The following is a 10,445-nucleotide window of genomic DNA, read 5'->3' on the forward strand; positions in this document are numbered from 1 at the left end:
GAAAGATCGTGTTTTGCGAGCGCGGGAGCAATCCTCGCGTCGAGAAGGGATACAACGTCCTCCAGGCGGGCGGAGCCGGGATGATCCTCGCAAACGCGGTCGCGGATGGCGAAGGCCTCGTCGCGGACAGCCATCTTCTCCCGGCGACAGCAGTGGGAGCTCGGTCCGGGAGCGTGATCCGGAAGTACATGCACAGCACCAGGAATCCAACCGCGACGATAGAGTTCCTGGGGACAGTGTATGGCTCCGGCAACGCTCCGGTGATCGCGTCCTTCTCGTCGCGCGGTCCCAACCCGGAGACGCCCGAGATACTCAAGCCCGACTTGGTGGCTCCAGGCGTCAACATTCTGGCCTCGTGGACCGGCGACGCGGGGCCGACGGGGCTCTCGGCGGACACGAGACGCGTCAAGTTCAACATCCTGTCCGGGACTTCCATGGCCTGTCCTCACGTCAGTGGCCTCGCCGCGCTGCTCAAGTCGGCTCACCCGACTTGGAGCCCGGCCGCCATCCGGTCGGCGCTCATGACAACTTCTACAATGGAAGGGAAGTCCGGGCACGTAATCGGCGACGAGGCCACGTCCAACTCTTCCACGCCATTCGACTTTGGATCCGGGCTCGTGGACCCCGTGAGCGCTCTCGACCCGGGCCTGGTGTACGACTTGTCGGTGCGGGACTACGAGAGGTTCCTGTGCGGGCTGAACTACTCGAGCAGGGCCCGGTCGACCGTCACCCGGAGTCACTTCTCGTGTAGCAAGGACAGCACGACGAGGGACCGGCCCAGCAGCCTCAACTATCCATCCTTCTCGGTGGTGTTTGATCTGAGCCAGAAGGCTTACACCACCACGGTGTCAAGGACTGTGACCAACGTTGGGCCGGCGAAGTCTTTGTATACTGCGAGGGTGGTGGCGCCGAGGGGAGTGGAGATCACTGTCAAGCCCAGCAAGCTCGAGTTCCAGAAGAGGAACCAGAAGATGGAGTTTCAGATGAGCATCACGGCCAAGTCGTCGCGGTCTGTGGCGGCGGGCGAGTCGGAGACGCAGTTCGGGGTGCTGATTTGGAGCAACACTCGCGGAGGACGACAGATGGTGCAGAGCCCGATCGCCATCAGCCGGCAGCAGCCATTTTGATTCGATTCGATCGATCGACAGGAGAGAAGGTACCGTTATCATGAATGATGTGATCTTTGGATAAGCAGCTCGCTCACCACCATTCCAGGAAAGCTTTCTCTCTCTCTCTCTCTCTCTCTCTCTTTTTCTTTGTTCTTTCTTGTTTCGTCCCAGAGCAACTCTCCTCCAAATCAAATAAGTGAGATCTCCGATTCTCTCCGGAAGAAAGGAATTTTGGAGCGTTTCGTAAGGCTTTTGGCTGGAAAGCCTTACAGTGAGATTGCGATTCCATTCAAAAAATTCCAGGAAAAAGATTTGCACCTTCTTGTCATGCTTGAGGCCTCTGGCACGCACTGAAGAGACGCCAAGTTACCAAAGCCATGGCCACCGCTGCCGACATCTCAAATCCCACGACTTTGGAAAAATCCCACTTAAGTCCTCGATGCAAGTAGCTGAAAGGATAGAGACGAACGAAACTTTTAAGCTCTTTATCACCAGCAACTACGGAAGAACTTTAAATGAAGAGAGGAACCTGCTGATCGACGGCATAGCTGCGAGGATTCCAGCACTTGTGTAGATGATTGGAACTAATGCCGACGGCTTGGATTTTCGAAGCCACATTAGCGATCCCAGAGCGGCCAAAGACACTGTAAGAACCTGGAAACACAGAAGAAACAATTCGTGAACTCGAACAAAAGATGACACAGCAAAAACTAAAGTCGAGAAAAACTTCGAGACAGCAAAAGGGTGCTTACCAGGTTCACGTTTGCTTCAATTCCTTGCAGAAGATAGTCCCAGGTGAATTCGTGGCCTTTTGCTCCCACCCACAGCGGTGCGAGCCTGTGCAGCAGTGAATCCGCAAATGCCCATCCTGTGAAGATCTAAAAACTTTAAAACGCTGCTCTTGAGCTCTAAGGCTGCGCTGCGCTCGAAAGGAAAAATAAAGGAAGAAAAACATACCAAGTCCAATGGCTTGGAACTTGTGATTCTGAGAGATGTTCCGGTACGTGAGCTGAGTGAGCGCGAAATACATGCCGGCTACATCCAGAAAACCGATAAGCGCCTTCAACATCTCCTGGAAAGAAAACAAAAAACGTTAGAAGTTGGCCTTTTTTTTTCTTCTTTTCTCTCCTCGCTCGCTTTGAATGTCTTCACTCACTTGGGATGGATGGAAATCATCGTTATCCGATGCCTGTAAAAACGTTGCGAAAAGCACAAGCTGCATAGCAAAACCAGAGATTTTTGGTCGAAAACACACCAAAACAATGGAGATTCTCGAAAACACACCAAAACAATGTAGATTCTATGCACGAGAACGCTTACCTTGATCAATGTAGTCCCCAGATACACAAGCGCGGCCTTAACACACGTCCCAACAGTGTCATACTCAGATCTAAGGCAATCATAGCGTCAATCTGAGACAATTCGGATCGGCAGATCAGATTGATACTCACAGTGGCGTCGCCTTGTAGTAGACAGCGTGCGGGCCAAACGTGAGCGCGGCGCAATTGAAGAAGTGGAAGAGCGTCATTGCTCCAGCTCCAAAACCCTAAACCTAAAGGGTTCTCTAACAAATCAGTTTAACCCTTTGTTTATAATCAAAAGGTAACAGTAAACACTTTTATTATTGTCTGGGCAATCCAAAGAAATTTCATGGGAACTCTCTGTTTCTCAGGACAAATCGCCCGATCATCGTCCAAACTGCAACCCAGTCATGTGAATTTTATTTTATTTTCACCAAGATCTCATCTTTTGAGCTTACTGTAAATCGCTGCTGCTGCCCATTCGTTTGCGATCTTCACCCACACGCTGGCCCAGCCAACATCGATGCTGTATCTGATCAAGGAAACACAAAGACTAGAAAAGAAGAATCCCAGAGCTTGTGCTCTTACTTGTGCATTGTTTGATGGAGGTTCCAGCCGATGAAAAGCATGGCGAAGTACATGGAGCCGAGAGCAAAGACGAGGTGGAAGAAGCCATAGCCGTAAGGCACTTCGTCGTCAAGCTCGAAACTTTTCTTGGGCAGCTGATACAAGAAGAAGAATCAAACAAGAGAAGATTGTGAGAGACAACGACTTACACAAAATGTTTGTGAGTCTGTTCCGGTGGAATACGCAGCCATCACAATTGCCGCTAAGGCAATCACGAAACTCTGAAACTTCCCCACTATGGAATTAAACATTCAGTGAGTGTCAATGCTTACCAACAGAGTTAACCAGTCGCTCTTCCCGGTTTGTCTCGGTCTTGTGTTGCATGCCTCGGACAATGGCTCACTGCAAAAATTGAAGCTTGTGAGGTTTTACCCAAGAAAAAAGAGATTTTTGTACCTCATTATGGCTGACCAGCAGAGAAAGCACAGATAAACCGACATTAACCCCGAGGTCATCAGTCCAGCATTCACCTAGAAGGAAAAAACGATGAAGAAAAACTCCATTTGTATGTGCAATACTTGCCTTGGAGTGGAGAGAAATAGCGGTCATGACATTGATGAGAATGGCCGTCCAGGAAGTGAAAAAGATGTTGAGCGTGCAAGATATATGTGGAGCAAACCACAGGCTCATGTACGTTGTGGCAACGATCGAGGCTCCAAAGCTGACAAAAGCAACCACAAGCATGGGAGCCTTGCTACACAAAAACAAGAAGGTAAAGAAGATATATCAAAAGGAAAGTAGCACAAGATATATCAATGTTAACTTACACACCATCTCTCCTCGGAGAACCACTGTTCGTTCCACCAGTATATGAAATTGATAACGCTCAGAAGCTGGATAAGAAGGAAAATCCTACAAGGAAAACACTTGTTACGTTTTCTTGCAAGAAAAAAGAAAGTTTTACCCAGCTCCATAGCGTGCCACTTCACCTGTTAAGCAAAAGAGAGTGGAAGATCTCACGGTGAGCGTTTGTATCGTAGAGCTTGTGTAACTTACCATAGATGTGGATAAACGACGGAGGAACAAGGAAGGGTAGCACCATGAGAATCACCCACATAACGCCTTTGGCAGGCCACCATCTGTTGTGCCAAACATCTCGCGCTCCATACAGACGCGTTGTTCCAACGGTTGTCACAAACATGGCGAGGAAGAACACCTTCAAGTTCCAAGTTGTCTGCGTCAAGGAAAGACACTCGAAGAAAGAAAAACTCGCCGGGAACCAGAGGAGCTAAAACCTTGATAGCAACTTTGGAAAGAAATATGAAGTACTGGCTTGAAACTTTGAGTGGAGAAGAGTCGTGACAAAGAAGATAACCTTACACTGACAGATTGAGGGATAGAACTTCAGATGCAGGATCATACAAGTTCAGCTTAGGAACTCTGGAAAAACAAACTCAACAATGAATGAAAGTTTTCTCCAAAGGATACAAAGCAGCCAAAACTGATGCGAAGAACACCTTCCGATCCAAGACAGTTGTGGCCTCCAAGGCAACCCTCCAAATCTGATACACACATCTTCAAACCAATAAAAGCTTGGGATAAAAAATGGAAGAATAAAGAGAAACGAAACTTACAATGAAGCTCGGAGAGAGCCCTGTGGCTGTAGTCTCGCACCACCCAGGCGATGAGAGTGGTGAGCATGAAAATAATCCCATAGATATAGCGGGCAGCGCTTCCATGGGCAATGGAACACGACAATGGCTTGATGCTTTCTAGCGAGGCGTGATCGCGGGAGCTCTCCAGATCCATTTTTTTTCTCTTCGAAGTGTTCTTGAGCAAAACACACACACACACACGCAACACTGGGAATGATTAAGAATCTATTTGAGGAAGTGGCTACCGAGCGATCCCCATCGAGCTCTACGAGAAAGTGCGCGTATTTTCCACCCAAAAAAAGTGCGAGTCCATTTTCGAGCTACATAGCAAGAACAGAAACCCTAAAACAGAACAGTCCGCATGTGAAAGTTGTGTAGGAAAACTTTAAAAAAGTCATTTAAAATCACAGCAACTGGTAAGGATTGTATTCAGAAGTATGCAGCAAAACTCCTCCCTTGGCACCCTCCCAACTGCTTCTTCACCACAATCTTTGTCACCTGTGCAAGGGCTTGCATCATACGATTCACCATCTACTGTAAATTGTTCACAAGGAAGGTTTTGTAGATGTGTTGATTCAAATAATCGTTTGTACTAATTCAGTTTTTCAGATTATATGACTTTTAAATAATTTAAAGTATAATAACAATTGTTATTACTTTATGAAACACTTTTTAAACTTTTTTTTTAAAAAATCATATGTATGTTACAATGAAAAAAAAAACTCATTAATTTGTCACCTACATAAGATTTTAGAATTCCATAGATGTCTTTAATCATCATTGAATTCACTTACAAAGAACTTTGCAATTCATATTAATATTGACCAATACTAAAAATATTTTCCTTAAAAAAAATTTATTGATTAAAATATTTATGTCAAATGGTATAATTTTTATTACTAAATGTTCTTAAGGAAGAAAGTAAAAAGTGGGAGTGTTCAATTTTTTATGTTTGTTATTCATGTGTCAATTTTTCCTTGCAAAGAATTGAATAACTATGAATAAAGGTCTTTTGACAAAAGTATACTCATTAAAAGGTATTTTTGACAAACAAAGTGATCAAATAAAATATAAGCATTTTTTATGTATATGTTATTAGTTAATACCATCAACATACCATGACTGAAACAAAACCCAAAGTCATAGCAAAAATATTAATTGACTTCCTTTTTGACCTAAAAGGGTCTTGTAAAATATGTGGCAGGATATGAAATCCCAATGAGTTAATGGCCAAAACATTATAGAGAACCTCCTTTTTGTTCTTCAAATCTTGAGTACATTTCCTATTTCTACCTGACACTCTAGCTTGAAGACTTAGCTTTGGCTTCTGTCCAACGACCCGATTGAAGACTTAGCTTTGGCTTCTGTCCAACGACCCGATCGTATGGCCCATCAGTCAATCGAGAGCGATGAAGCGAGTGCATCGAGGATCAACGTCCACCCGGTTCTCAAGGGCCGTCCCAAAGGAGTTCAAGTTAGGGTTCCTCAAAGACACGCAGGCCAAGACACTATGGCCCGTATAAAAGAGGCTCGGCAATACTCGGAACCACCGGAGATAATGCGGTTCTTTCTAAATATAAAAAAATTTCACAAGCAAAACCTCAGCTTCTTTTCTCGAGCTTAATCAACCTCCTCGATCTTGGGACCGGCGCCGGCCCCAGCCCCGGCACCACCACCTCCAGCACCCGGATACCCGCCAGCTCCAGCACCGGGCATGGGCATATCACCCGGGGCCCCTCCAGCTCCCTGGTACATCCTCGCAATTATGGGGTTGCAGATGCTCTCCAGCTCCTTCATCTTGTCCTCAAATTCGTCCGCCTCGCCCAGCTGGTTCTGATCCAGCCACTGAATGGTCTGCTCCACCGCGTCCTCAATCTTCTTCTTGTCGTCAGCATCCAGCTTCCCGGCGATCTTGTCATCCCGGATGGTGTTCCTCATGTTGTAGGCGTAGTTCTCCAACGAGTTCTTCGCCTCCACCTTCTTCTTGTGCTCCTCATCCTCGGACTTGTACTTCTCGGCCTCGGACACCATCTTCTCGATCTCGTCCTTGCTCAGCCGACCCTTGTCATTGGTGATGGTGATCTTGTTCTTCTGCCCAGTCGTCTTGTCCTCGGCCGACACGTTGAGGATGCCATTCGCGTCGATGTCGAAGCACACAGTGATCTGCGGGACACCCCGAGGCGCAGGAGGAATCCCAGAGAGCTCGAACTTGCCGAGCAGATTGTTGTCCCGGGTCCTCGTCCGCTCGCCCTCGTACACCTGGATCAACACTCCAGGCTGGTTGTCCGAGTACGTCGAGAACACCTGCTCCTTCTTCGTCGGGATGGTCGTGTTCCTGGGGATGAGCACCGTCATCACCCCTCCGGCGGTCTCCAGCCCAAGCGAGAGCGGCGTCACGTCCAGCAAGAGGAGGTCTTGGACCTTCTCGTTGCCTTCCCCGCTCAGGATGGCGGCCTGGACCGCGGCCCCATACGCCACCGCCTCGTCCGGGTTGATGCTCTTGCACAGCTCCTTGCCGTTGAAAAAGTCCTGGAGCAGCTGCTGCACCTTCGGGATTCGGGTGGAGCCGCCAACGAGCACAACATCATGGATGCTGCTCTTGTCCATCTTCGCGTCCCTCAGGCACTTCTCCACTGGCTCCATGCACTTCCTGAAGAGGTCCATGTTGAGCTCCTCGAACCTGGCGCGGGTGATGGTGGTGTTGAAGTCAATGCCGTCGAAGAGCGAGTCGATCTCGATTGTCGTCTGCGCGGTGGACGAGAGAGTCCTCTTGGCGCGCTCGCAAGCGGTCCTCAGTCTCCTCAGCGCCCGGGGATTTCCACTGATATCCTTCTTGTACTTGCGCTTGAATTCCTGGACGAAGTGATTCACCATCCTGTTGTCGAAGTCCTCACCACCCAAGTGAGTATCTCCGGCAGTCGCCTTCACCTCGAAGATGCCCTCCTCGATCGTCAGCAGCGAGACGTCGAAGGTTCCGCCACCCAGATCGAAGATGAGGACGTTCTTCTCGCCAGCGCTCGTCGCCTTCTTGTCCAGACCGTAGGCGATGGCCGCGGCGGTAGGCTCGTTGATGATCCTCATGACGTTCATGCCCGAGATGACACCAGCGTCCTTGGTGGCCTGCCTCTGCGAATCGTTGAAGTAAGCGGGCACCGTGATGACCGCGTTCTTCACAGTGGCGCCCAAGAAGGCCTCGGCAATCTCCTTCATCTTGTTCAGGACCATGGAAGAGATCTCCTCGGCCGCGAAGGTCTTCTCCTCGCCCTTGTAGGTGACCGTGATCATCGGCTTCTCGGCGGCACCAGCAGTGACCTTGAATGGCCACAACTTCATGTCGCTTTGGACCGAAGAGTCCGAGAATCGCCTGCCGATCAAACGCTTCGCATCTGAGAAAGAAATCGCACAAGAACAGTCAGACGAGAGGTCCGAGAACTAGATCTACATGAAGAACATCAAGAAAAAGCTAGATTTCGACAAGAAAAGGCTAGATTTCGACTAGAACACGCAGATTTCGATCGAAATTCCTAGATCTAGTAGAGATTCCACTCACCGAAGACAGTGTTGACGGGATTCATCGCGACCTGGTTCTTGGCGGCATCGCCAATCAGCCGCTCCGTGTCGGTGAAGGCCACATACGATGGCGTCGTCCTGTTTCCTTGATCATTGGCGATGATCTCCACCCGATCGTGCTGCCACACACCGACGCAAGAATACGTCGTGCCCAGATCAATCCCCACAGCGGGACCTTCTTTCGCCATAGCTGAATCTCACAACCTCTCTTCTTTTCCTCTCTTCTTTGGGAGGGCTTCTTTATAAAGACCGGCACGGTTCTAGCAGAACTTTCTAGAAAACCCGGGCACCCACAAGCCGTAGGATCGCGTCTCGGCGCCATCCCGCCGTCCACGCCTTCGTGAATATTCTAGATGCATCGGGCCATTCCGGGCCGAAGCCGTTAGATCAAGGTGAGTCACCCACCGATCTGAACCGTCGGTTATAGGGCGCTTTTAGGGCCACGTCCGTACATCCAAATTTATTCCGTCCGTACGAAGAGTACATTCGCCGGGAATATGCCTTCGTCACTATCCTCCGCTCACTGGCGGGATGAGGGCTACTTCATCGCCGTGCTTGAGCTGCGATGGCTCGCAAACGTACTCGTGATTGAGCGCTACAATGAGAACGCTCTTGATCTCCTCCAATCCCGGGAATCGCGATAGCAATTCTTCCATACAATCGCGCGTGGTGGAGCTCGCCCGTAGCTCCAGTTTCATCTGCGACACACCCACGATCTCGCGCGCCCTCGCGAAGAACAGCACCTCGACCACGACATTGTCATTCTCCTTGCCCTGCGATTCCATGGAGAGCATTAGGGCATAGGACAAATGCTAGGGCAAACGCTATGATCTTAGATCTGGCGGAGGGATGATCGCGGGATTGAGCGCGGAGGAGGCGCGGGCCATCTCCAGGATAAATGTGGGCGCCTCCGCCTTCTCCTTCGCTGGATCCTTCTTCATCGTCGCGTGCTTCCTCCTCTTCAAGGAGCTTCGCAAGTTCTCATTCCGCCTCGTCTTCTACCTCTCGCTCTCTGTAAGTTCTTTGGATTCCATTCGAGCTCTTCATTCCAATCTCTCTTCTTTTTTGCCAGGATATGTTTTGCAGCTTCTTCAATCTCTTAGGGTAAGCTTTCTTCCAGCTTTCGATCGTCTCTATCGTTTTTCCTTTTGTTTCTTCGATCACTCACAGTGGTGCAGTGATCCTGGAAGATGATTTCTTCCAACTTTCTATTGTTTCTATCGTTTTTTTCCTTTTGTTTCTTCGTGATCCTGGAAGACGATTTCTTCCAACTTTCTATCGTTTCTATCGTTTTTTTCCTTTTGTTTCTTCGCTTGTGGCTGGATTCACTCACAGTGGTGCAGTATGGCAGTGATCCTGGAAGACGAGGCTTCTTGTGCTACATGCAAGGCTACTGTACGCAGTTCTTCTCGGTGGCATCGTTTCTATGGACGACCGCCATCGCGTTTACGTTGCATCGAACTGTGGTGAGGCACAAAACAGATGTGGAAGAGCTCGGTCCAATCTTTCATCTTTACGTCTGGGGTATGCTCTTCCTCGCACAAAGTTTCATGGTTTTACACCACTTCTCCATGTTTTCCAGGAGCTTCTCTTATCATGACTGTTCTTCCATCTGTGGGAACTGACTATGGCGAAGTTGGAGCTTGGTGCTGGGTGCAGACCAAAGCCGGAGAGGTAATCTCTTTGCTTGGAGCTTCTCTATTGTGTGATCGATCCATTTTCTTTGTTCCAGGTCCTTCGGTTTATAAGTTTCTACGTTCCCTTGTGGGGGGCCATCTTGTTCAATGGTTTTATTTATTTCCAAGTTACTCGTATGCTCAACTATGCGAGCCGTGTAAGCAAGCAAGAGGGTCTCTTTTTTCCGCGATATGGAACTTCTTGCTTTTGCAGATGGCTGCTGGCATGTCGGATCGACAGCGCCAAGTGGAGATAAAAGCCGATCTTAAGGTATAACTCGCGTTGTCGCTGGTTTTAAACTTTGGTTTGATTTTTCTTCTCTTAGATTATGAACAGGCTGGGATACTATCCTCTGATTTTAATCGGTTCCTGGACGTGTGGGACAATGAATCGCATCCAAAGCTTCATTGCTCCACAGCGTCCAGTCTTCTGGCTGTGCTTGCTGGACGTAGGCACTGCCTCTCTCATGGTCCGTGCCTCTATCCAATCGCTACGAGAGTCCGTATAAAGAGTAGAGTTTCTTACATTATTCTTGTTCCAGGGCCTCTTCAATTCCATAGCCTACG

General features: G+C 48.8%; 6 protein-coding genes across 7 annotated transcripts in view; 2 read left to right on the top strand and 4 right to left on the bottom strand.

Annotated features, from left to right (window-relative positions):
• Positions 1 to 1,426, top strand: part of LOC9631402 (subtilisin-like protease SBT1.5) — a 2,765-nt gene extending 1,339 nt beyond the window's left edge. The window contains exon 1 of the mRNA XM_024673550.1: positions 1 to 1,426. This exon is cut by the window's left edge and continues 1,339 nt beyond it. Within this exon, the coding sequence (XP_024529318.1) occupies positions 1 to 1,127 (1,127 nt within the window). The 3' untranslated portion in view covers positions 1,128 to 1,426.
• LOC9631403 (transmembrane protein 147) lies at positions 1,142 to 2,646 on the bottom strand. Of its 2 annotated transcripts, XM_024673555.1 has the most exons (8): positions 2,561 to 2,646; positions 2,430 to 2,499; positions 2,266 to 2,325; positions 2,067 to 2,181; positions 1,862 to 1,977; positions 1,639 to 1,763; positions 1,428 to 1,558; positions 1,142 to 1,365 (listed from the first exon to the last, which is right to left on the bottom strand). In XM_024673555.1, exons 1-7 carry the CDS (start codon positions 2,635 to 2,637, stop codon positions 1,435 to 1,437), a joined length of 687 nt encoding a protein of 228 aa, XP_024529323.1. In that variant the 5' UTR covers positions 2,638 to 2,646; the 3' UTR covers positions 1,142 to 1,365; positions 1,428 to 1,434. The 2 variants fall into 2 exon arrangements, with proteins under 2 accessions (XP_024529323.1, XP_002968523.1); XM_002968477.2 differs by having other exon boundaries at positions 1,153 to 1,558.
• Positions 2,647 to 2,734: 88 nt separating this feature from the next.
• On the bottom strand, positions 2,735 to 4,786 carry LOC9650315 (probable serine incorporator). The gene is made up of 12 exons (XM_024673023.1): positions 4,612 to 4,786; positions 4,466 to 4,539; positions 4,034 to 4,193; positions 3,942 to 3,966; positions 3,809 to 3,889; positions 3,560 to 3,731; positions 3,434 to 3,507; positions 3,310 to 3,379; positions 3,187 to 3,258; positions 2,999 to 3,132; positions 2,869 to 2,942; positions 2,735 to 2,807 (listed from the first exon to the last, which is right to left on the bottom strand). The coding sequence occupies exons 1-12, from the start codon at positions 4,784 to 4,786 to the stop codon at positions 2,758 to 2,760; spliced, it is 1,161 nt and encodes a 386-aa protein (XP_024528791.1). The 3' UTR covers positions 2,735 to 2,757.
• Positions 4,787 to 6,080: 1,294 nt separating this feature from the next.
• Positions 6,081 to 8,437, bottom strand: LOC9650316 (heat shock cognate 70 kDa protein 2). The gene is made up of 2 exons (XM_002968479.2): positions 8,183 to 8,437; positions 6,081 to 8,018 (listed from the first exon to the last, which is right to left on the bottom strand). Exons 1-2 carry the CDS (start codon positions 8,388 to 8,390, stop codon positions 6,253 to 6,255), a joined length of 1,974 nt encoding a protein of 657 aa, XP_002968525.1. The 5' UTR covers positions 8,391 to 8,437; the 3' UTR covers positions 6,081 to 6,252.
• Positions 8,438 to 8,612: 175 nt separating this feature from the next.
• Positions 8,613 to 9,012, bottom strand: LOC9650317 (molybdopterin synthase sulfur carrier subunit). The gene has a single exon (XM_002968480.2). The coding sequence runs from the start codon at positions 8,994 to 8,996 to the stop codon at positions 8,712 to 8,714; it is 285 nt and encodes a 94-aa protein (XP_002968526.2). The 5' UTR covers positions 8,997 to 9,012; the 3' UTR covers positions 8,613 to 8,711.
• A 21-nt stretch (positions 9,013 to 9,033) lies between these two features.
• The window catches only part of LOC9650318 (G-protein coupled receptor 1), a 1,619-nt gene continuing 207 nt past the window's right edge, over positions 9,034 to 10,445 (top strand). Inside the window, exons 1-8 of the mRNA XM_002968182.2 lie at positions 9,034 to 9,216; positions 9,275 to 9,306; positions 9,554 to 9,726; positions 9,785 to 9,876; positions 9,935 to 10,036; positions 10,093 to 10,149; positions 10,205 to 10,348; positions 10,421 to 10,440. Coding sequence (XP_002968228.2) covers positions 9,052 to 9,216; positions 9,275 to 9,306; positions 9,554 to 9,726; positions 9,785 to 9,876; positions 9,935 to 10,036; positions 10,093 to 10,149; positions 10,205 to 10,348; positions 10,421 to 10,440 — 785 coding nt within the window. The 5' untranslated portion in view covers positions 9,034 to 9,051. The remainder of the gene's footprint in view (positions 9,217 to 9,274; positions 9,307 to 9,553; positions 9,727 to 9,784; positions 9,877 to 9,934; positions 10,037 to 10,092; positions 10,150 to 10,204; positions 10,349 to 10,420; positions 10,441 to 10,445) is intronic.

Source organism: Selaginella moellendorffii, unplaced genomic scaffold, assembly GCF_000143415.4.
Source record: "Selaginella moellendorffii unplaced genomic scaffold, v1.0 SELMOscaffold_10, whole genome shotgun sequence".
In the NCBI taxonomy this organism is placed as follows: Eukaryota; Viridiplantae; Streptophyta; class Lycopodiopsida; order Selaginellales; family Selaginellaceae; genus Selaginella; species Selaginella moellendorffii.

Coding starts and splice junctions, on each gene's coding strand:
- LOC9631403 (XM_024673555.1), bottom strand. CDS start 2,637: ATGACGCTCTTCCACTTCTTCAATTGCGCCGCGCTCACGTTTGGCCCG. Junction 2,500..2,560: donor TACTACAAGGCGACGCCACT/GTGAGTATCAAT, acceptor TGATTGCCTTAG/ATCTGAGTATGACACTGTTG. Junction 1,764..1,861: donor TTGAAGCAAACGTGAACCTG/GTAAGCACCCTT, acceptor CTGTGTTTCCAG/GTTCTTACAGTGTCTTTGGC.
- LOC9650315 (XM_024673023.1), bottom strand. CDS start 4,786: ATGGATCTGGAGAGCTCCCGCGATCACGCCTCGCTAGAAAGCATCAAG. Junction 4,540..4,611: donor GGCTCTCTCCGAGCTTCATT/GTAAGTTTCGTT, acceptor TGTGTGTATCAG/ATTTGGAGGGTTGCCTTGGA. Junction 3,133..3,186: donor CAGACTCACAAACATTTTGT/GTAAGTCGTTGT, acceptor TTCTTGTATCAG/CTGCCCAAGAAAAGTTTCGA.
- LOC9650316 (XM_002968479.2), bottom strand. CDS start 8,390: ATGGCGAAAGAAGGTCCCGCTGTGGGGATTGATCTGGGCACGACGTAT. Junction 8,019..8,182: donor TCCCGTCAACACTGTCTTCG/GTGAGTGGAATC, acceptor TTTCTTTCTCAG/ATGCGAAGCGTTTGATCGGC.
- LOC9650317 (XM_002968480.2), bottom strand. CDS start 8,996: ATGCTCTCCATGGAATCGCAGGGCAAGGAGAATGACAATGTCGTGGTC.